Source organism: Nyctibius grandis, chromosome 1 (genome assembly GCF_013368605.1).
Source record: "Nyctibius grandis isolate bNycGra1 chromosome 1, bNycGra1.pri, whole genome shotgun sequence".
Lineage (NCBI taxonomy): Eukaryota > Metazoa > Chordata > Aves > Nyctibiiformes > Nyctibiidae > Nyctibius > Nyctibius grandis.
Window position 1 is genome coordinate 34,122,503 of NC_090658.1, and position 24,768 is coordinate 34,147,270.

The 24,768-nt window shown below is 42.3% G+C and overlaps 1 protein-coding gene across 2 annotated transcripts in view; it reads right to left on the reverse strand.

Annotated features, from left to right (window-relative positions):
- GLP1R (glucagon like peptide 1 receptor) overlaps positions 1 to 24,768 on the reverse strand; it is a 90,156-nt gene that overhangs the window by 32,245 nt on the left and 33,143 nt on the right. For both annotated transcript variants that reach the window (XM_068408327.1, XM_068408335.1), the window contains exons 4-5: positions 2,884 to 2,993; positions 240 to 346 (exon numbers count right to left, since the gene is read on the reverse strand). In XM_068408327.1, coding sequence (XP_068264428.1) covers positions 240 to 346; positions 2,884 to 2,993 — 217 coding nt within the window. The remainder of the gene's footprint in view (positions 1 to 239; positions 347 to 2,883; positions 2,994 to 24,768) is intronic.

The window sequence follows — 24,768 nt, forward strand, 5'->3', positions numbered from 1 at the left end:
AAATTATAAAAGCATCTCTTCCACACATTCATACAGGTAACTGCAAAAATTTAGGTATTTTACTTGAGTTTTGAGAAAAATGACTGTAGGAAGGAACACAGAAGTGACATAAGATAGAGAAATAATGAGGTGATAGAAGAAGGGAAAAAAATAATCAAATGTTTCTGTCAAAGTCTGATACTATCATTTAGAAAAACATAACACCTTTTCTCCATTCCCTTCAGAGCTTCACCAGTTACCTGAATCCAAGAAGAATGGCAGTTGCTATTACAAGGGCAGAGAAGGAAAGAGCATATCCAATGGTGTATATGATGGACAAATTCAGGAGCTGTTCTTCTGGTGCATCCTGAGAGCATATAAAGGAGAAAAGAAAAGTAAAAAAAAGGGGAGGGAGGAAAAGACAGAGCTCATGGGCTTCAGTTCTTTTCTCCCAGCTGCTTTCTAACTTTTCTTAATGATAACCAGAAGTCATTCTCCTACTTTCAAGTTTAAATGCACATATCAAATCAGTCTTCCACTTTCCATATGCTCTAAAGAAATAAAAATTTAATCTTAATTCCCCAGCTGCTCCCACGTGTTCACTCAACAGTTGGGTTTTGCAGCCAGGCTAGAAAATAGATAATGTGACATTATTTCATAATAAAGTCGGAGAGGCATGAATTACCACACAAGCAAGTCTTAAACACATGGCAGGAAGCACAGACACAACTCAACCTTGCAGTAAAAATGGCAAAGCTGATGTTTTCAGACTTGAAGACTTAACGCAAGTCTCCTTACTGCTGTAATGAGGGAGGTCCTTTGGCTACGTCTATACCTAGAAATAAAAGAAGCCAGGTCCTATTCGTTGACTCTGAAGTAAAGTGTGCCTTGCATTCATACAACTAAATTCTTTTTTGCCCCCAAATAGTCTCTTTTCTGCCCCAACTATGCAACCTCCTGGTAACGAACCATAGCCCAACACCATCTCATGACCTAGGTGTTACAGCACTGCCTGGGAGGGAGCGACCCGATGCAGGCCAGAGCAGCAGGGATGCTCGCACCCCCTTGACAGTCCTGGGCTGTGGGTCTCTTCAGATTCACTGTTGAAGTCATGACCACTGAGACCCTTGCTTGAAAGCGCTGGCCAAAATCTTTCGGGAGAAGTGTTTGAAAAGCTACAGGCAGGTCTGAATTATAACACAGGCTTATTGCTCAGCCTTTGAGACACATTCATATTCTCTATTCTGGTTCATTTCTAAGCACGTATCTTTGTCTAAATAGACGCAGGCATTTTACTTCCCTTCTTCAAGCTGCTAATTCTGCAGTTGACTCCCAAGACCTGTGCTGTACAAAGGAATACATTCATTGTACTTCAGAAATAAGTACAGCTATTCAGATGTACTTTGCACAGCCAGGAGGATTTAAGGTGAACATACTGGCTGTTCCTCAGGGATTTGCCAGGTTAATGTTTTAAAGGGAATGATATGAGAGCTGCCTTACAAAGGGAGAAGAAAAATCTCTTTAGTATCAAAGCTCAGGCAAACTATTGAGATCTGACAATTTAAAACATCTATACAGATCAAAACCACATCACTCACTTAAACAATGTTATTTTATAAGGATTCACTCACAAACCCTTTGGATTTTATTGTAGTAACAGTTGTAACATAATACACAGAAAACTTATCAAAACAACCTCTTGTTCTCATGTACAAGATGCATAAAACAAAAAGTAGGTTTTTAGGGGGCTCTATATACATTAGCTGGAAAACCAAACATGACTGTTCACATTTCAGGCATCTCTCTCCTTGGCATGTCCCAACACAGCTCTGTAAGAAACCATAATGGCAAACAAGGAAAAGTCACACGACCAGGCTTACACCTTGAGTTAAGGTAATGCGCTTTGCTGGGATACCCCAGAACATGGAAGGGACAAGGAATAAGGCCGCAAATTAAAGGAAAAAGTTAAATTTAACATATTTGGAGAATTTGAAACTATTTCTTTTCCCATATCCTCCTAGTCTGCAGCCATTTATTCCTTCTGAAGAATGAGGCACTGAGCAACAGGAACTCCAGAGGACAAATCCCGCAGCACTTGGGAATTTCATACACTTGAATTGTTTTGGCTAGGTATGTACTAGTTCCTAGTACCCTGGGAGAGAGAGAGCGCACTCAGTTTATGTGAGGAAAAGCATCGCCCTTGGAGGCTCACAACAGTAATGGTATCACGTGTCATGGGAACGCACACAGTGTGCTAGCTGACGCCAATGGCTGACAAAAATCCCCTGGAAATGCCTACCCTCTACTTCATTTGGTGCCAGGTATCTCAGCCCCCTGCAGAGCATAAAGCAGTAGGGCAAGAAAATAACACTGACAAGCTTAATTCCATTGCCCACAGCAAATTAAGGTAAAAAGACAAAAAAAACCTCAAACAAACAAAAAGCAGGACTGCCCCCTGCCCAAAGGTGAAAAGCAAATATCCTTCACTTCAGTTCATCTTAATCACCTTAATAGCTGCTAACAAGACAGAGAGAACGAATGGTCACTTTATTGTGACGACGTGCCAATGAAAGAAAAGGCAAAGGAATAACATTAGGTCACTCCTCCAGTTTGGGTGGGCTGCACCTGAGCTCCCTGCACCGCACTGCAACTGGGACTACCGGGTTCACTTCTCGTGGTTCTCTCATGTACATTTAAACCTGCTCTCACGTACCCTCCCACGTTCCCTTTGTTGAAGGGGAGAGGCTTGACGTCCCTTACCATTAGGCTCACTGAAGGGAGGCACCCAGGACGAGTCGGTAAAGATTACTTTGACAGGACAAAAACGCGTGGGCATCAATGACTGTATTTTTCCTCTCTTCTGTTTTGTCCTAAACAACAGCGGCAAGAGATGGAAACTCTTACCTGGTCAGAGGCCTCACACTCAGACAGGTTCCTCCAGGGCAGGGTCGAATTCTCCTTCAGCAGCCACGTTCCCTCCGGGGTGCAAAACCGGTACGCCTGCCCATGCGGCACTGCCAGAAGCAAAACCAGATACAGGGTTAACGGAAGGAGAGGCTGCACGCGGGGCAAGGTGCACAGAGCTGTCTGAGACTCCACAAAGAGTAAATGGGCTTTTTCTTTTCTGAGATCATGCAGATCCAGAGAAACTTCAGAACAGGTAGGCTAACACAAGCTCCCCAAAATGTAAATGCTTATACAAACATCTGTGCTACAAAATGAAGCTGTAAATCTTTGCCTAAACTACCCATCATATACTCCTTTTATTCCTTCTGTCCACATGTTTGAATAACAAAACCAGCAATAAATAAAATGCCTTTCCAAAGCAGTTAACATCTTGATCTTGTAAAACCAGGTACAATTAAATGGCTCATAATAAAATTACATCAGACTGAAGCACCAAAATAAAAGCACAGAGGGGAAGGAGCTCTCAACCATACCGTATCAAAAGAAACACTTTCTCCAGTGTCTGGAGTATTGGGGAAGTCCAACAACTCTTACAGCTGTACATAAGCAACCTGGAGACGCCCCTGTATCAGAGCACAGCTAGAGTAACGATGTCAGCTGCTTTGCAAACCAAGTTTCTTACTAATCACATTTCTGACACAGTAAACTGGCCTATTCTATGTTATGCAGCTACCCCTCAAAAAGCAGTTCTGGGTCAATCCCTCAACCAGAATTAGCCTCACTTATAAAATTTTGAGGTATGAGAAGCCAAGTTAGGAGGGTTCAGTTCTACCTTGGTACCAAAATACCTCTCAGTTACAGCTTTTGCTCAAACCCAGCCTTGCCTACTGCAACCTCATCCTGCTGTCAGCTCCCTCGTTACTGCGAACCAGAACTCATTAGAACTCGGCAGTTCTGTTCAATGGGAAAATACTGAAACTTATTTGAAATTATAACAAACCAGTAAGTCTATTTGCATATTAGTTGACAACTGGCAATTTGTTTGATAATTGTCAGTGGTAGACTAGTAGCAGGTATTCTAAGTGAAGAATGATATTTTAAAAATAATATAGACATACATATTCTATTAAGCCATTTCTAATGAGTATGCTAAATGATAACTGATAATGGTTTTGGTAGACATAGTCTATTTGCTTTTGTAATTGGTGTACTGAATATACCAGTAAAAGATAATATAAAGTTATCTGAGATGATATAAAAATTAAGTTATGCCTCATGGAGGTTTTTCCTTACTATTAAGGATATCTGTTTGCATAAGTTTACACAAAAACAGAAGGAGAGATTAGGGCAGCGCATGCAACGTACACATTCACATCCATTAACTGCTATGAACATGTTGTCACCTGCTCTCATTATCTACTGCCAGTGCCAACCCCTCCTTCAGTTGGGATGTTGCTACAATGTTAAGGGTATCTCACCTGATGGAGGGCAGCAAATAGAAAAGCATCATTTTTTTCCCCCTCAAGATTAATGGACAGCAAATAGAAGTAATCCATACAAAACATCTATGCAAAGGCAGCTCTAGGAATCAGTAAATATTATATATTAGAAGCCAATGAAGCTGAAGTCCAGGGGGCTAAAGTCCAGGGGGCTAAAGTCCAGGGGGCTAAAGTCCAGGGGGCTAAAGTCCAGGGGGCTAAAGTCCAGGGGGTCACAGGACTCAAAAATTCAGTCTGACTGCCATTGCATGAGCTGTAACCAAAAAGTATTACTAGACAAAATTATTATGAGAAAATCTCACACAAAAAAGAAATTCTACTATAGTCCTGAAAAAAGGAAAAACTTGCTAAGGAGAACTGATTTTTTTTTTAAACATTATTTCACATCCTTTGTGAGCTTTTTTCCCCAGTATTTCTTACTGTCAAGGTCTAATTGGGATGAAAGCTTATCCTCAGTGTATTTATTTTCTCTCCAAATCATAGTGACACATTTTTAATTTTCTTTTTATTGATAACACTTCTTTTGAAATAATAAGAAGGAAAATCTATTGTATGCTGAAGTCTGGCATATGTTGGAGAATGGAAGACTTTACAGTAAATGAAACATGAAATTAGCCATCGGACAGAAAGACGAGGCAATTCATTTAGATATGAGGAAAAACAAATGTAACCCTTTTACACTGGAAAGGAGAGCTCTTGCCACATCTCGGAATCACAAACCTTCAAACTGGACTGACAGCTCTTACGGACTTCTAGGCAGCCGCAAGCCAGCTGCGCCAGGTTATCGTAGCCTCACCACTTGCCATAACAGTGGTGGTCAGTGCAGGACCCAGAGGCACCTAAAGACCAACTGGGCTGCCTGTATCCAGGAAGAGCCTTAAGAAGCAACAAGAATTAATCAAACCAAAAATCCAAACAGATGAGACTGGGTATGAGTGTGTGAGAGCGTATATATGTCTGGTCTATGGAACCATTTATCAGCCAAAATGTTTAAGAGATAGAAAATGTTAAAAGAAAACTTAGACTTTAAGGCAGTGTTGAGATTCTGATTGATATATGTAGAGATGCTCATGAAAGAGCTGAGAGACTGCACAACTCATGACATGAAGAGAGCACAGGGCTGATGTCCTGGAGGCAGCCAGCTACTCGCAGGAACAGGAAAACCAGTCTCACCATTGTGGAGATAGATTATTTTCAGTTATGTGTTGAACACCACAGAACTCACACGATATCAGCAGAGGTTTACTGTAGGGACCCCAAAGGGCTTGATGCTGGATACACACCACATGCGACAACCTTCATCCCCTGCAGCTGGGCACATCCGACACCAGCACCATGTAGGACCTGGGAGGCAAACCCAGACCATGAGGTGCTGGCGTCTTTACATGCCACATGATTGGCTGCAGAAGTCCCCCCAAAAAGGAGGCCCAAATCCACAGTCCCATGAGCCCCAGCCTTCACGCAGCATGGCTGCTGCAGGATACACCTTCGGAGCAGACCCCTCCTGAACCGCATGGTCCTGCACCCACTCCTGGTTTCTCTGTTTCCTGGAAGCACAAGGCAAACAACTTCTGTCTACTCCTCCTCTGGGCCACAGGCTCCATCACAGGCAGCCTCCTGCTACCACCCAAACACAAGACAAAGGCTGTTAATGACTGCTCAAAAGAGTTGTTTCCTTAACTGAATGCTCTTCCCTGGTGTTTCCTCACTGAAGAGAGGGACAGGAACAGCCTCAACACCAGAAATTCTGCTCTGGTGTGTCTCCAAAATAACTGATAAAAACCTGAAGTGGGGAATTTAGATCTTTTTTGTTTCATATAAAAGCTAAATTCTCATCTTTGCTTTGAAAGCAGTTCCAAGTAATTTCAAAGGGATCCACTGGCTTTTAATCAGGGACGTTTTGACTCAAGCACTACAAGTATCTTACCATTCTTACTGCTCAGAGGAAAGCATGTGGTTTGCATTAGAGCTACCTACAAATGTTCTTAAAACAATTTTTTCACATGGACTTTTTATGACTCCCTCTCTGCACAGATGGTCATGGCTTAGGATGGCAGAGATCTTTAACCTCCTAAAATGGATAAAGGGATAGTATTCATACACAATGTCTCTGCTGTGGGCCTGATCCAAAGCTCACCAGGAATCCCATTTCCTTCAGCTCTCATATGAGGCTGTTCCTGGAAAAAATTCAGTTATTAATACATACAGAGGCAAACTAACAATGACATGCTCTGAGGTCGCCTGTGTGCCATGACAGAAGGAAGACACGCACACAGCTTCCCCCTCAACTGCTGAGCAATTTCAGTTTCTTGCTTGCAGGTGGTTTAGTCAGAGGTGATTCACATTTGTCCATGCCTGAATTCTGCAGAGTGACTCAGGCCTTCTTACCTTTAATGAAGTGCAAATACCAAACATACAATGATCAGCTTCAGTTCTAACAGACCAGCATGATGAACAATCTTTTTTGAAGGTTCAAGTGGTTGCTGCCTCCTTGCTATCCTACAATACCTTTTTCCAGTCTTGTTATGCTTTTTGTTACCATATAATCAATGTTTCAAGTCACACTGATTGTTACATTCTAGAATTGGCTATCATCCTCTGCAAACAAACAAACAAAACCAAAATCTACAGCCAATGTATAGGGAATCTGATTTTATTTAACCTGTAAGCTAAAAGTTGCACAACCATTGGAACAGCAGCTTAATGATGCCAGTCTATTTGAACAGTGTCAATCACACCTCATTAGAATTACATGTTAAAACATGGACTGATGCCCAAAACTCAGTCTCTGTAAACTGATAAATGACAGAGAGCCCAAGAGTTAGCAGTGCAGTTAATAAGATCTATCTAGTTCTCTGATGAGCCTGTAAATCAAATCAAATCAAATCCTACAACTGGCTAAATACTTTTACATATGGAAAAAATATGTTGTCACACGCACAGGAAGCTCACAAACATTAGCCCCCTTTTACTAAAAATAAAACCAAATTAAATGATTTCTCTGCTTAAAACAACCAACCTGAACTGCATTTTACAACGTCAGGGCCAGTGTGAGATTACTCACCCAACTGTCCCTGAGGATAACTACCAATTAGAATCATAGAATCATTTTGGTTGAAAAGGACCTTTAAGATCATTGAGTCTGACCATTAACCTAACACTACCAACTCCACCACTAAACCCTGTCCCTAAGCTCCTCATCTACTCGTCTTTTAAATACCTCGAGGGATGGTGACTTAACCACATCCCTGGGCAGCCTGTTCCAATGCTCGACGACCCTTTCAGTGAAGAAATTGTTCCTGATAGCCAATCTAAACCTCCCCCGGCACAACTTGAGGCCGTTTCCTCTCATCCTATCACTTGTTACCTGGGACATAAACTGCAACATTATTCATTGTGAAGACAAATTACAGCATGTCCTATCCAATCAATTCTATTCAAGCAGAGAGGTGAGAGACTGAGAAAAAGAACAAGAGAGACCGCAGTTTTGTCTGGCTGCTGTGTGTCAAGTATCATAGACCTCTCCTCTGTTAATACCTATTCTCTATTTCCAGCAGGGGAAACGTTTTGAAAAAGGTAACAATTTTCTCCATAAAACAGAGGCTCTGTAGTACACGAGCATCATGACAGTCTTCAAAACAGACTGGTTTGTTCCTGAAATAAGCAAATTGCCCTTTGATGAGGACAACAATTTATCAGAATTTAGGAGGTTGCACCCCCATCAGCAGCTCTTGTTCAGTTTTCATTTCGTGTGACCAGGGCACTGCTCTCCAGAAAAGAGCCGCTCTTGGTTGTAAAAGCTGCTGCGTAAGTGTCACTCAGTCCCAATCCTGGTGCTGCTTACAGCAAAGACATCCTAAACCCAGGACTTGTGCACTCACCCGTGAGTGTGCAGCTGGAAATGTGACACCAGGGAACAGCCTGATCACGAAGCCTCCGGGGAGCAGGAGGAGCTCCAGCCTGCATTACTGTCCAAGAATCAAATTTATCAAAATGCGCATTTATGCTGGGCTCACTGCCACTCATCTGAAATTACAGTACCTCAGCAGGCAGTTTAACTATGAGTACTTTATTTAGTATCCGTTTCCACTATTCCTCCTCCCTCATAGCATATTAGTCATCCCAACTCCTTTGCTTTAGTGATGATAAAAAAAATTGAAAAACAGCTACACCTTGCATTTTGCCTTGAAGGCAGAAAGGTTGGTGGTCACTTCAAGTTCCTGCAGCAGGAAGAGATTAATTTTCAATTACGTTCTACGGTTTGGGTGGGAGGTGGGGAAACAAATCCAAACATCCCCACGGTAAATTTTCCCCATCACTAGCTCCCAGCTTGAAAGATCCAAGGATCCCTCCAGCTTTTTCCAGTGAAAAAAAAAAAATTACTGCAAAGAAGAGCAACAGCAAGAGAAAGAGTCATGCAACCACCATCCTACTAAGAGATGGACTTGAGCTTATGCAGACCTAACAGATACCTTTACATGTTGCAGGGGAAGATCCAATTAAGCGACCACAGGCCGTACCACAGGCTGCACGAGCCCCCCCTGCGTGCCCTAGAAATCCTCAGTGCCTGAATCCTGTGCTGTGCTATCAAAAGCACGAAATCAGAGATTCTGCATATGGAGATGACGCTGTTTGGCATCACCCAAGGGATATTGCCTGCATATAAATTCTTATTTTAAAATATTCATTTTGGAAAGAAATTAACACAACAAAACTAAACATTCAAGATCTAGGAAACATTAAGCTAAAGCTACTTACGTGGGTTTTAGTTCCACCCAATAACACTGTTTCTACGTACACAGTCATACAGCTTTGCAACAGAATCCACTGTTTTATTCAGGATACAGAACAGAGGGAGATCATTTAATGGGAAATTATTCATCCTTACCACTGTGAGAGGTCTAGTCATATTTAAGCATACTGAACCAAGTCTACAGCAAATACAGGTTTTTTTTTTATTTGCATGGTCCATTCGAAGACCACCAATTCAGCTCCCCAATGAACACTAAGTGCTATTATCTCATACGTGCAAACAGATGATCCAAAAACTAAAGAGCATATTCTAGTCACATAATAAAGCCAGATTTATACAACAAAGAAAATCATGTAGCCACAAAATTTATTCTGCATGGGCATTCAGTTCTCCTAGTGCAGAAATGATCCCTGCCAGCTCTGCAATATCTTGCCTCACTCAACACAAACTCCCACAGTTAATGAGGCAATGACCCTGCAGAGAAGAGCCCCCTTTACTGCATATCTCACAAGCAGATCCATTCTGCATAGTGAAGTGTCCTGGTTTGGCCTAAACCAGGCCAATTTTCCTTTCAGTGATTTTTACTTTCAGCTAAGTCTCCTCTAAATAACTGCACTTTCTGAAACTAACTGCATGTTTTGCAGACGCTGTCTGCTTCCAGGACTGATAACGCTCGAAGTTTGTAGTTATCACTGAGGCACCAGTTAGGGATGTTGTGCAGAAAGGCTCTTGCTGTACTTGTTCTTGAGAGAAACCAAGGTCACTGATGAATTCCTCACTGCTTACGAGTGAAGAGCCAAAGGGGGGTCGCAGCTGCAGGGGGGAGCGGACAGGGCAGGTGACCCAAAATTGACCAACGAGGGTATTCCATCCCATACACGTCATTCTCAGTATAAAGCGGGGGGGATCACGAGGGTCTCGCTCTTTTCTGCTATGGCCGGTGTCCAAGGAGGACTCCGTCTGTTTTCCTGCTGCCCCCGATCCCGATCCGTGCATCCCTGAATCCAGCTCTCGACCGTCGCTAGGCCCAGGCTGGGCCTTCCCGGAGCCTGCCCTGCAGTGCCGGTGGTGACGTGGCTGACTTCAGGGGAGCTCAATCTTGGTTTTGTATATATATTTGTATATATTTGATTATTTCTATTATTGTTATTATACTCTTTTTCATTATTATAGTTTATTAAAACTGTTTTAACTTTCCAACCCGGAAGCCTCTCTCCCTTTTCCCTTTCCCTTTGGGGGGGAGAGGGAGGGTTAACAGAGAGCATCTGCCATAGGTTTAACAGCCGGCCCAGCTTTAAACCGTGACAGATTTATTGGCACCCAAAGTGGGGCTCGAGAGAAGCTCCGACAGGTTGCTCTGATAAGTCGAATCCCAGCTCCAGTGGGAGGAGATCCAGAGAGCTCAGCCAAGAGAGTATCAGATTTCTTTCTTTGAGATTTACGAGGGGTTGGAAATTAAAACAAATAGCTAAGATGATAATGTCATTTGCGAACCTTGTGTTACCTTTTTTCTTTTTAAAGCTTGTTTTACAGTTAAGACAGTTAAGTGTAATCATACCTTACTTGCCATATGCGTTGTGTGTTAGTGCTTACATGTGGTTTAACAGGGCGTGCTGGTCGAAATGTGTCGTTTCGGTATGCGTTGTGATACTGATTTATGTCGTGATAGACTGGGCAGTTATTATTCCAATCTCTTATCTCTGTGATACAATGATGGGCAGCTTTAATCGCGAATCGGTAGCTGCGCACACCGGGCGTCTTTTAACTGATTTTGATAGTATCTGCTCCTTTTTTGCCAAGCTGATCCCTACAAAATTCGAACAGGGCATGTTGTTATTTTTGGGTGTCCTGAATGTGTTACTGGTGTGCTATGTGATTAGATGTCAGTGCAGCAACAGCGGTAGGTATTATGCTGCCCCTGTAACCAGGAGAAAACACCGAAAGAAATCAGCTAGTAAAGTGAAGGATGATGACTCAGAGCCTTCTAAGGCAGAGCCAGCACAGGACCCAGGTGAAGGCCCTTCTCAGTCAGAGTCAGGGCCTGACACAGATGGGGGTTTCCTTGATAGTCTTTTTAAAGCAGACCCATCACACAAGAAAGATCCTTCTAAAGCAGAACAATCACAGGAGGACTCGGACTCGGACGCAGAGATAACCTACCACTCCTTATCCCTGAAAGAACTGCGAAGTATAAGGAAAGACTTTAGTCGTTATGACCGTGAGCCAATTATTACCTGGTTGCTCCAATGCTGGGATAATGGGGCGGATAACATAGAATTGGATGGTAGAGAAGCCAGACAGTTGGGATCCCTGTCCAGAGATGGTGGTATTGATAAGATGCTTCCAAGAAGGTCAAACACTATCAGTCTCTGGAGGCGACTCTTGTCAGCTGTAAAGAGCAGGTATCCCTATAAAGATGATGTTATGAGCCACCTAAGCAAATGGATCACTATAGAAAAAGGTATTAACTACCTTAGAGAACTGGCTGTGCAAGAGATCATTTATAGATACCCACGGGACATTGTAGATCCTGTAAATCCTGATGAAGTGGAATGCAACCGATCCATGTTCCGGAAGGTTGTGAGGAGTGCTCCACCGACACATACCCATACATTGTCAATATTAGTCTGGGGAGAAGATGCTATGGCACGACCTAGTGTGGGCGAAATGGCTAACTGTATGCGACAGTATGAAGATAATATTTCTTCCCCACTGCAGGCCCGTGTCTCGGCTGTGGGAAAAGTGACTTCTAAGGAAGACAAGGACTCATTGAAACAACTGTCAGAAAAACTGTCCAGGATCAAGAATCAACTTAAATCTCTACCTACACAGGCCCGCGTTGCAGCCTTTAGGAGGAAATGCCCTCCTACTGGACCAGCTCAAAGGAAACGGAACACGTTTAGGCCAAACCAGGACATGAAGGAATAAGAGATCTGTTGAAAAGTGATAGAATATAGCTTCCTAATTAAAACTACTTGCATGAAGGTGGCCAATAAAGGCTGTGTGAGCAAAGTAAACCATGCCAAATCATAAAGCAGTCATTAAGTTGTAACCTTATACATCATTGGGTAGGAGTTAATATCTCAAAAATTAAAATAACTTCCTGAAAAACAATACCTTTTTTAACACAGAGTATTACCCTAAAAGGAGCTATACTCTCCAAATATTTCAGCTGAGTAACTTGTATTGAGGAAGAGCTGCATTAACTATGCTAGACCACACTGAAACCTAACATAACTTTTTGAAATATACTTTAAAAAGCAACTCATAAAAATATATGCAAGTATATGTGCATTAGGATTAATAGAGAGTGTTTATGAACTATAAAAGATATGTGAATTAATGTAATAAAAGAAGGTTATGAAAAACAAGTATTTATGATAATAGTACAGCTTTGTGAAGGTTTGGTAAGATACCAAAAACCACCATTAAAAGTTCTGTTCAGAATAAATAAAAGTGGGTTGGAATAAATTTATTGCAACAACAAACGTGATTGGAAGTTTAATGCATAATAAACTTGTAAAAACAGTGCTAAGAGGTTTTGTGTTTTAAATTTATTGGATCAGTTAATGTAATTAATAGAAGACATCTCATTAGAGGATGTTAAAATGAAGCAAAAAATTATGCAATAAAAAGTTTTCTTAAAAGGGTACAAAAGACACAACTAAAGTCTTCCCAGGGCAGGGGAAGTGACCTCTTTTACTATGCCCGTGCTTCAAGGATTTATAAAAATAAGTAAAAAAACACACCCTAAAATAAACAAACAAAACATGCAGACAGTGAAAGAAAAACAAGCTAGAAGGGGAACAGCTAGGCAAATCATTAGCATAATCCTTGCTGAGCTAAAGCAAGGAAAAACAACTTTGAGACAAATCAACAGATAACTAGTATGTTAAATATGCATAGCTAGGAGGGTGAGGGAAGTACACATGCAAATAGACACCGCTTGTTTGACACAACTTCTGAGCAAAACAAGAAGCTCCAGAAGATGCAGGCTAAAACCAATGCCAGGTGCTGCAAACACATTGCCAATCTTTGGCAACAGGGAAATTAATGGTATTTAGTTATCCTCAAAAACAATGCTATAAAGAACCAATGATTCGATAATCCTAATTTATCATCTCTCACAGGACAGTTATAAAGATAAACCAAAAAATCCTAAACAACTGGAAGCTTTCAGCACAGGCAACTGCAAAACATATCATAAAAAGGAACCCAAACCATCAAACTTCATTTAGAGATTACTGTAATTCCACAAGTGTTACCCACTATCTACAGAAAGTAAAGGAAGGGGATACTTCAAAGCAGAACAAATACAATGAAGCATCTCATGCATTTCAAAGAGTGAAGACATACATTTTTTTATTGAGCAAGTTGTGCACTCTGGCATTGGTTAAAGGCTTGTTACCTCTGTGTACATGAGCTAAAGCATCTGAAGCTGTAAAGAAAAATTATATCAGGTGGTAAACGCTTTCCTACAGATGTTGCTTTTATACTCTCTGTAGACCTGGCATCACAGAAATAAGTTGCATGTACACGATAAGAAGTAGTACTATGCAATAAAACCCCAAACCCAGCTAGCGCAGCTGTAAGAATAAATACAGCCCTTGATTCTACTGCTCAGGACACTGCCTGCGCCACATCAATATACTCACATGCTTTGCCAATGGATTTCTCTGCTACACAACAAGAGGATACCAATTTTGAGTTTCAAGCTCTGTAGCAGATATACTCTAACACTAACATTTCTCTGCCTTCCTCTCCCAACCCCTTCCTCTTTGCCTCCTTTGCCCCTCTCCTTTTAGCTACTGTCACACCATTCCTCCTTCTCCCCTACTTGCATTCCCTTCCTTCGTTCTCCTCTTCAGCTTTATTCCTCCAGCCCTCCCTGTTGCTGGAATGCTTACTTCTATGCTGCTGATCTGCCTACCCACTGCTGACCCTTCCCTTTCACAGTGCACTTTCTCTTCCTCTCTCAGCTCCTACTCTGACTTTCCATCCTCCAAAAACACTGGAATTAAACAGAATTGCACCCTGACTCCAGCCTCTCACATCTCCTTCTCGACGATCCATTCCTCAAGCCCTTCTCATTGCACCCCAGCACCTCCTCCTGCTCCAGCCAAGCAGTGAGGAGGGGTGAAATCAATGAAGCACCTCTGCCCTCTGATCTGGAGCCTACTGTGCCCGGCAAGGGCACGAGAAGTCCTGCTCAGCCTGTGTGCCAAAAGCACATCTGGCCCAACAGTCACACAGGATTTGAGGATAACAGACTGCTCTGCTCTCATGTGGCCTCTGGAGACTGTAGGTACAAACTCTAGGAAGTCTAGAGAGCACACATAAGGAATTCACACCTGCATGAGCAGCAAGAGGCATTATCATCAATACCATAGGAGCCGCTTCCTCTTCCTCATCCACGTGATGAAATGCAAAACAAGGTTTTGACAAAATGTTCTTCAAAAACATCAGCCTTAAAACAGACTTCTATTGTGTTGAATCTCAGTCAAAGTTCTGCAAACCTGTAAGCTACTAAAGACAAGCTCTTACAAATAATAAAAAAAATCACTAAGTTCTTTCCTTATGGAAACCACCATCTTTCCTGTCAATAATTACTGGAGGCAACTAAAACTGCAGAGTTATGTCTGGATTTACCTTTCCATTACAAAGCCAATCTTTACCTCAAGCTCTGATTCTTACCCCCCATCCCACAGGTGGGACATACCCCTGGTCTAAAAATCAGGAACTCTTACACCATTCTATTGGTAATCTTCACCAAGCTTTCTATTCTGTTTCCACTCAGTTTCCATTGCTTGAAAGGTATTTGGATGAACAGAAAATCCTTTTGACTTCAACTTTTATTTTCCTGCCAAGGTGCAATCCTTTCCTTGAATATCCACTGCCAACTCCACCTCACATTTTTAAGAATTTAGAGAGGCCCACTGTCGTCCATCAGCCACACAAATGCAATATTTTCCACATTTTTACCCATGCTTTCATTCTGTTTAAAGGAAATTGTTGATGCCCTGCTTCATTAAGCTCCAGGACAATTATCAGGCAGGTTTGCATGTGAAAGCCATTTTTTTGCTCTCGGAGGAAATATGCTGATGAACACTTGATCCTTTTTTTGCCTAATTCATTTCTGCTCATTCCAATTGTCAAAAAATAAATTAGTGCCAGAAAGGTCAGATGAGTCTGGCCAGGTGCCAACCACTACTATCATTAATATTTTCATTGAACTAGTCATGTAACCAGGTTCTCTCATAACATGTTGCCCAGAAAACCTTTGTTCTTATTAAAAGAAAATTTAAAGTGATGTATGGGAATCCTAATAGTTAACATTTGGAGCATGTTTGAGGAGGAGTAGCTATACTTTCAAAATTCATATCAGAGACCTGGGTCTCTCAGGGAAATCCAGTCTATCAGAGAAACTCTCAAGGGGAAAGTTACCAGCAAAACACGTGAGTGGAAAAGGGTAATACTGCAAAATAAATAAAACCATGTACATGTTTAACAAGTGCAAACATTGTATAGGTTAGCACGTTTTCAAGTTAAAATTACATTTGTGAAATGGCGTGAAAGAGCGGATGTTCTATAATTTGACTACTTACATGCAGACACCTTTTAATTCAGCTGATATTTTTTGCATGACTACTCTGTCAAATGAAAAATTATTAAAAATTCAAACAAACACAGAGCTAATAACTTCAAGAGGTAAAGAGTGGGATTCACCTTTACAGAAATATTTACTTTTATAGATATACAAGTAGACTGAGTTGTATCTTCACTCAAATTCAGCTGAGGATCTTGGGAGAAAGAAGCAACCTTTAAGCTCACAATCACATCGGAAGTGTATTTGGTATGTGAGAGAACACGTCTAGGTTGGATGCAAGAGCATTTCCATCACACAAAGGTGAAGTGCCAGGGATTCCTGAAAAAGCAAGGAAGAAGTGGGCTGTAGGTCATACGGCTCTTCTAGGAAGGTGCTCTCCACCTATGCTGCATTAAGATCAGCTATTCATGTTTTATCCCATCTTTGGGAGTTGAGGGGGGGGAAAAAAAAAAAAATCAATACTTGACTAATTAGCAACATTTAAGTAAGCCAGAAAGAGAATAAGCTGTTTTCAGCAAGTCATTTAATTACGTAGCACACACAAGTACTATGTTTATTCAGGCCCTTAATTAGTTCAGTTTACTCTTTCTCCACTCTAATTAAAAACTGCAAGTTCTTAAGTGCAAGTAACCTGAAGAAAGGTTTGAGGTCCCTCCGTTTAACAGCGTATACTGGTACCGAGAACAAATAAAAGTGGGTAGATAATATATACTTCAGTTACGCAAAACCTCTAATGAGAGCGTAGATGAAGTTTAAGGTAATTGGTGAGCTCAAACACGTCTGTTGGAAGGTAAGCTACCTGCTAGACTAGCACCGGCAAGGCACAGAGGTAGTCCAATAGCTTCCTTGCAGCTGGGTATAACAGTGTTTCTCACTTAAATGTTCTATTCACAGTCAGATCAGCTGGGTCCAACTTCTCAAGCAGTTGCAGAATGAGGCTCAGCTATGTCTCTGCAGAGGTGTGCCTTGATATCCTTGACACTACATCTCAAGGAATTATTTTAACAAAACAAAAACATTATACAGTTATAACTGAAAAATTACTGGAAAACATTCAGTCCTGCCAACTACTCTAACTCCCACAGACGCAGTCACAGCAAGCTGATACCCTACAGCAAGGCTGTCCAGCATTTATGCTGTGTCCAGCAATGCAGAAAACTAAATTCTTCCCAGAGGGCCTCAACTGACCATATCTGTACCTGACATATGAACAACATGTAGCCGCTCCCATCACCCATATATACACTTCAATGACTGGCCACATGCAAAGTCTCCTGTTCCTATTACACATTTGATGAGGAATGCCCATGTTTTGGTTGCAGTAGAAGAGGAATCAGAGCTTTTCACTGTCCTGAAAGTCACATATCTCATCCCAGCTGAAAGTTCATAAGCCACTGCTCTGTTGCACATACCTCAATCTGAAGGTAACCAGCAATTTAAAATATGTATTTCATTTGTTTAAACAAATAAGATTGAGAAAATGGAGAATGGCATTGCCACGTGGCCCACAATAGATGCATGTTAATAAATATCTGTTAATGATTTTTTAAATTATTTCTTCCAACAGTTCCTATATCTACCCTTGAGATGTGCCGCATATGTTCTAGAGTCCTCTGGTGTACTACCAGATGGAGACTAACAAACAGAGGCAGAGGTGAACTTGAAAGACTAGGGGATTTTATTTTTTTTAAGCAAACTGAGACTGCCAATTAGCTTGAGACAGCTTTTAGTGCAAGGAAGTATAAATTTTGAATTGCTTATGAGTTAGTAAATGGAAAGCAACATCTTTTTCACTGAAAAAAGGTCACACCCCTTTCCAGTGTTATGGAAAGCTTTCTGGAAACTTGGTTTTATTATAGCAAAGAAGGGAAGAAATGTAATAAATGTCTAATCATCTTCACTGTATCAAATTTTTGAAGTGAAATTTATTTTCTTGCATGTTTAAAGACAAACAGGTAGTTTAGCTACATGCTCACGTAGCCATCTGCTAACTATCTTGGTTTTAAGAAGATCTCAAACTATGAAACTAGATGATTAAACAAAAAGTGAGAGAGATTAAACCAGACAACGTTTAATCTGGTCCCCGAAACCAAACATTCCAGCTATGCCTATACTTCAAAACCATCTGAAGGAAAACTCTCACACAAACATCTCCTTCCTCAGCTGTAGAGCTTTCCACAGACCCCTCTAAAAAGCAACATATATTGTTTCCTTTGGTCTGCCTCGCACAGGTGACAGCAGCATTTCACTGCCCCAGCATCATCACCCACAGGAGATCTCACGAACAAAAGCAAGAATCTTCTGTTTCTGCTTTTTGCTTGTGGCACTATGGCACTCTGCCCCCAAACTCCCTCCCCCTCTGAGTTCGAGTGCCCAAACACAGGCAACCCTAGAGAAAGGAAAGAGTACCAGGACAGTGGATTTAATCCTGCAGCACAGCAGATGCCCCAGGAGTGCAGCTGCTTGAACATCAGCCCTATATGGCCACGTTTGATGGCAGGGGCAAGGGGAGTAAGGCACTAAATCACTTTTAGGAAAAAGTTGGCTATAGAAGCTTTTCCAATGGCCTGCAGACAATGGGCCCAGGAGACTGGTGGGCCTACGTTGCTCATGGGACAACACTTGAGCAAGAGTTACAGATACAGATAGATGAAGTCTGTTATATCAGTCCCCTGACACCAAACCAGAGCTTACCACCAGCCTGCTCCCCACCACACTGCTACCTGCCCAGCCCAGGAGCATACCTGGTGTGAGGAGGGCATTACGCTACTGGCCATCCCCACCAACAGTCAACAACCCAAAATCCCTGCCAAGGCAGAAGTCTACTTGTAATCCTCTCTCACTCGGCTCACAATATGCGTGTCATGGACCCAAAGCACTTGTGGCAACACCTTGACAAATGTGACGAGCTTTTCTTTCCTTTTTTCAGCCCTTCTCCTTGGTGGCCACAACCACCACAGATTAATCTCAGATCCAAACAAAATCCATTTCAACACTTATGTTTCTGCTGCTTGTGTAACAGGGAATAGGATCTGAACTATTGCTGTGCATGATGCCATTACACCTGTGTAAGTCTACAACCACAGCTTTTGGAGAGGGGAAGATGCCACACAGGAGAGAAGTATAAAGGCTTGCTGAGTTCATCATTTAAACAGTAGCCAGCACTAAGCTAGACACTAATGCAGAGTGGGGACTGTGCAGACAGTTTCCACCATCCCTGCTGCACCACAAGAAGGTTTGCCTATACCTCATAGCCCTATGGAAATTGCTTTTAAAAAGCATAAAATCCTCATGGTCAGACTGGTAACCTCCAGCACTTGGCAGCTCTGAGGTAATGCCCCATTTCTACCGAAAGCCTCATGCAGAGCTTACACTTACCTAAAGAAAAGACAGGAAAAGCAGTTCTATCACCAGAGACGGAATGGGGAGTGCTGGAAAAAGGGTCTCAGATGTAGGTTACAGCAGGGGGAAAAGGGAAAGAGCTGACCTGGATGTGTCCTTGCTCCTAAAGGTACTCTGGAACAGCAACCCATTCTCTGGCCTCTGCCTTACCATGCCCCCAAGATGAAGCTCAGTTCATGCAATCTCTGTGACTGGGCAAAACTACTGTGCAAAGTACAGCTGTGGTCCCAGATCTCCATGATGCCCTTCAACTTATTAGACTTAATCAGACTCTGACTGCATCTCTAGTAGCCAGAGGTAGACACAAGGTTACTATCAAAGATCATCTGATATTACTGCTGGGTTATTTTGCCACCAGAGAGACTTTCCGGTCTTTCACGTCACAGGCTGAAAAGCTATGTTGTTTCCAGGGGTCCCCAGGCTGTACTTTGCCTGGTCTTCTTGGAGAGCAAAGGAGCAGGTGTCACCATTGCAACACTTAATGTAGTAAAGAGAGGATAATATAGAAAATAAAGTGAATTACAGGAAACAAGTGATTTAAGCAAAGGTGAATAACAACAGAAGTTATTAGTTAAAAAAAGGAAAGGATTTCAAACTAGGAGAAACATGGAACTAGAGAACATGGGGAATTATAAAGCATTGAGGCCTCATGGTCAACAGCAGTTAAAGGCATACAAGCCATCTGGCCCTTTACCTGGCACAGAAAACATTCAGGATTTAATGAAAGCTTGGTAGTTCAGGAGTCCTCCAATGGCCCATGTATGGTCATATTGGAAGACTTCACAGTAGTATAGACAAATCATTAGGTCTTATGTCTCCATCCAGGACTGGAGAGAATCCAATGCACACCTGGGGAATAACTTCTCGTTTAGATTCCTCCACAGAAACAGACCCCAAAACTGCTCAAACTAACCCAGTCACAGCAAGTAGGACAATCAGGGGGTTGCTTCAAAATTCACTACAGTGCCAAAGTAAGATACCAATACAGATACAGACCAGGAGTCGAGCCATTCAGGTGCCAGATACCTCAAAACCAGAGACAGGTCCTAAGCTGAAACAAAAGCATTCAAAGAGTCCAGAAGATTTTGAGTGGAGATCCAAATAATAGCCACATCTGTGTTAATGCAAGTTTGCAGCCAGCCTTTATGAAGCCCAGTGCATATAGGAGCAACTGATGTTGCTACTGTTCACATATTTGTCTGAAACTAGTACCTCTGGAAGGTTTTTTAATTAAAAAGGATTTAGTGCTATTAAACAATAAAATATCAGAACCCACAGGAGGCATAATTGCAAGATGATTGTGCAGCTCCACAGTTTCCAAATCCACATGGTGTTATTGGCAGCTAGCCTTCAATATAAGAAGGTAACAAGAAAAAGTACACAGCCAGGGACAGTGAGGTGAAGTGCCTGCCATCCCTTAAAGGAATACTGCTCCTCTCGGAGGCTTCTGCGCTGACTAGACCCTGAGACAGCCGCTGCCTTAGTATAACTCATGGTAATCTCACTGACTGCAGTGTGGATAGCAAACATGCAAAGTTTACCTGGGTAACCTCAATGCTACCATAAACTGAGTAGGCTTCTAGGTTTTCACTAAAGGCAAGGTTTGGCCCAAGACACATATGTGAACAAAAGCTTTGACTCAGGCAGCCAGAAAGTATTGAATTTGCCTTCAACAAGCTTTGGCCATGGTCCACAATCTGTGCTGGCAACTTCACAGAACAAATCCTTTTTAGCAACAGCCTCCCTCCTGCTACTTCAGCATCTTCCCATGAAGACCTGCTTAACAGTGGGAGTTGCATAAGAGCAAATAGAAGCAAAACAGAGCTGGAGTGAAATAGCCCATACAGGTTTGAAATTGTTGCTCTTTCAAAGATGCATAAGCAGGCTAAAAAAAGCTTTGGTTTGTTTTTTGGGTTCTTTTGGGGGTGAAGAAGCAGGGCATGGCAGAAATTAAACATGCATGTGTTTTGATAATCCAGCCATTTCACTTCATATTTTCAAAGCATCTCAAAACACCACTTTGAAAAACAAGAAGTCTTTCCAAAGAGAAAATTTATGAATTTCACTAGAGTCCTAAATAGAATGCTTTGTTTGACCAAAATTAGATTCCCCTCCACCTTCTGTTTGTCCCAATGCCACTGCTTCTCATTCTCCCAAACGGCTTCCTCACTGCATGCACAAAGCTACTTTACATGTTACTAGAGGGACAGAGATGACTTTATGAACTCCTACCATGTAGTTACAGCCCAGCAGTGTCTGGGCTCCTCATTCTCTGTAACATCAAACCCTTGCACTGTTCTGTAAGATACATTAGCCACCCATTTCTCATTCCAGTGACAATGGTTTAGCCTGCATTGAAGCAGAGGCTACTCTAAACCTCAGCTCCTTTGGCTTCAGTGCGATACTGACTACCCAGATACCTACAATACCCTTATGTCACAATTTCCTGTTGAGTTAAGGCAAAACTATGATGACCAATATACTTGAAGCAGATGAATGCTAATACACTTGCAATCACACCAATCAGGAAACTGATCTGCACGGGGCGATGGGGCGCAAAAGACAAAGGAACAAGGACAAAACCTCGCACTTCCACTGGGTGGAATTCCCAATCTCATTTGCTGCACAGCTACAGATGGAAAAAAGGCAGCAGTGAAGTGCCACTGAAGAAACACGTAATAAACCAACCTCTGAGCCACATCCTAAAAGTGCACCGACAACCCAATGCCCAGTACTTCAGTGTAAGCTATAAAACAAAAATTCCTCTAAAAATTCAGGTTTAATTTACTTGCCTGTCACAAAGCAAGTCTGTAGCAGTACAGGGATACATGATTTCAAGCATAAAATCTTGGTCTAATGTTGCGATCTTTCTTGAATAATCACTAGCATATTCCCAGCCTTCAGAGTCCATCCTTGCTGACAGCATGCCAGTACAGAGTTTGGCAGGGATGCTGACACACTTGCCAGGTAACACAACAAAAAAAAAAAGTTTCAGGCTCAGTGTTTCTAAAGATATCTGACACACAAGTGGGACACTATTGATTGTCTCTGCTGTACTTTATAGGCTGCCTTAGCAAGCAGCACTTTCAAAAAGGGCAGAAGACGGATGTTGCAATCACAAGGCAAGAGATGCTGCAAGACAAAACCTTGCAAATGCACACATTGCTTAGCACACAAGACTTGCAGGCCCATCCTCCATGGACATGCCTTGTGAAAGACCAGTCTTGAGTCTCCATACGCACACAAGTCTGAATAGACGGACAGCATTGAGAACACCGGTTTTATTCTCAAGCTTTTCAATGAACAGATTCCCATCTCCCTGCAGTTGCTTTTGTACCTTGAAATAAATGAGCAATCCAAAGACCTGGAGAAAGCATTACTGCTGAACCCATGCCCACAATACAGGCAGCGATTCAGAAGGTGCCACATTAAGGAAGCAAGAAGAAAGTTACACCTCAGTGAGCACCTCTGTGGCAGCAAGTAGAGACCAGAACCTACTAACATCATGTGGGGTTGGACTAGTGACAGAGCACATAGCTGCTGAGCAGGTAAAAAGTTCTCCATATCAGTTTTGGCTTGTCACTCTGCTAGGCAACCTGCTGAGCTACATCTGCTGTAGAGATTTGCAGAAGGGCAGGCTCAAGACTGACAGCCACTACGACAAGAAGAGTGGGACACAAACAAGATTAAAAGCTGCTAAAGTATAACATTTGCAAAACCTGTAATTGATCAAAGAATGCTCCAGCATTACAAACTCTTCCCATGCAAATTCTTTTCCCCATCTCTATTCTGGATGACACCAATGGAAATTTGTAACACTTGACAGTAACAAGTTACTGAGACTTATCTTAAAAAAAGCGACAGAAACAGAGAATCACAAACCAGCAAAGATTGGAAGAGAACTCTGGAGATTTCCTAGTGTAATACCCTGCTCAAGCAGGGAGAACTAGGGCAAGTTGCTCAGGTCGACATCCAGTCAGGCTTTGACTCTCTCTTCATGGATAGAGACTCCAAAACCTCTCTGTGTCACCTGTTCCAGGTGTTTAACAAACCTCACAGTAAAATAATTATGTTTAAAGGAAGTGTCCTGTATTTCAATTTGTGACCACACGCATAAGATCCCCCCTGAGCCTTTTCGTCTCCAGGCTGAAGAATAGCAGCGCTCTCAGCCTCATCTCATATGAGAGACACTCCCATCCTCTAATAATCTTCACAGTCATTTTCTGGACTTGCTGCAGTATGTCCATGTCTCTCTCATATTGAGGAGCCCAGAACTGGACAAAGCACTCCAGATGTGTCTCACCCTCCAGAGCAGATGGGAAGGATCATCCCCTTGAGCTGCCAATGATGCTCTTCCCAATACAGCCCAGGAAGCTGTTGGTGTTCTTTGCCTCAAGGGCACATTGCCGCTCCTGCTGAGCTTGATGTCCACCAGGACCTTCACTACTGGTGCATGCAGCTATTGCTCCCCAGGGGTAGGACTTTGCATTTCCTTTTGCATAACTTCACAGGATTCCTGTCAGCTTGTTTCTTCAGCTTCTCAAGGTCCTTCTGAATGACAGCACAACCATGTTGTGTATCAGCCGCTCCTCACAGTTTTGTATGTTCTGCAAACTTGCTGAAGGTGCACTCAGTCCCATCATCCAGACCATTAATAAAGATGTTAAACAGTATTGGCCCTAGTGGGGTACACCACTAGGGACCGATTTCCAACTGGGCTTTGTGCTGCTGACCACAACACTATATACCCATCAGCTCAGTCAGTTTTCAGTTAATCTCATTGTTCATTTGTCTAATCCACGCTTCATCAGTTTGTCAATGAGAATGTTATGGGAGACAGTGTCAAAAGCCTTACTAAAGTCAAGATTAAACACATCCACTGCTCTCCCCTTATCTACCAAGCTAGTCGTCTCATCAGGTTCATCAAGCATGATTTCACCTTCATAAATCCATTGCTGACTACTCCCAATCACCTTCTTGTCCTTCATGTGTTTGGAAACAGTTTGCAGGTTTATTTGCTCCATCACTTTTCTGGTGACTGAATGCAAGGCCAATCACCTACAGTTCCCCAGATTCTCCTCTGCGCTTCTTGAAGATAGTGGTGACAATTGCTTTCTTGCAGTCCTCAGGAATCTCCCTCAATTGCCATGACCTTTCAAAGATAATCAAGAGTGGGCTCATAATAGCATCAACCAGCTTCATTCGGCACTTGTTAAGTACATCCCACCCAAGTCACATGGACTTGTGTATGTCCCCTTTAAGTGTTCCATAACCTAACCCTCCTCCACTAAGGGTAAGTCTTCCTTGCTCCAGACTTTACCACTGATCTCAGGGGCCAGGATTGCTGAAGGCAAGATTTACCAGTAAAGGCCATGACAAAGAAGGCAGTGAGTACCTCAGTCACTTCCCCATCCTTTGTCACAAGATCCTCCTGCCCCATTCAGCAGTGGATCCAAATTTTTCTCTCATGTATCTGTTTAGAAGCCCTTTCTGTTGCCCCTTCACATCACTTGTCAGATTCTGGTGGGCTTTGGCCTTCCTAATCCTATCCTTGAAGTGATCAGTGTCTCCCATGCCTCCTGGGTCACCCTGTCCCTTCTTCCGAACTCTTTCTACACTTT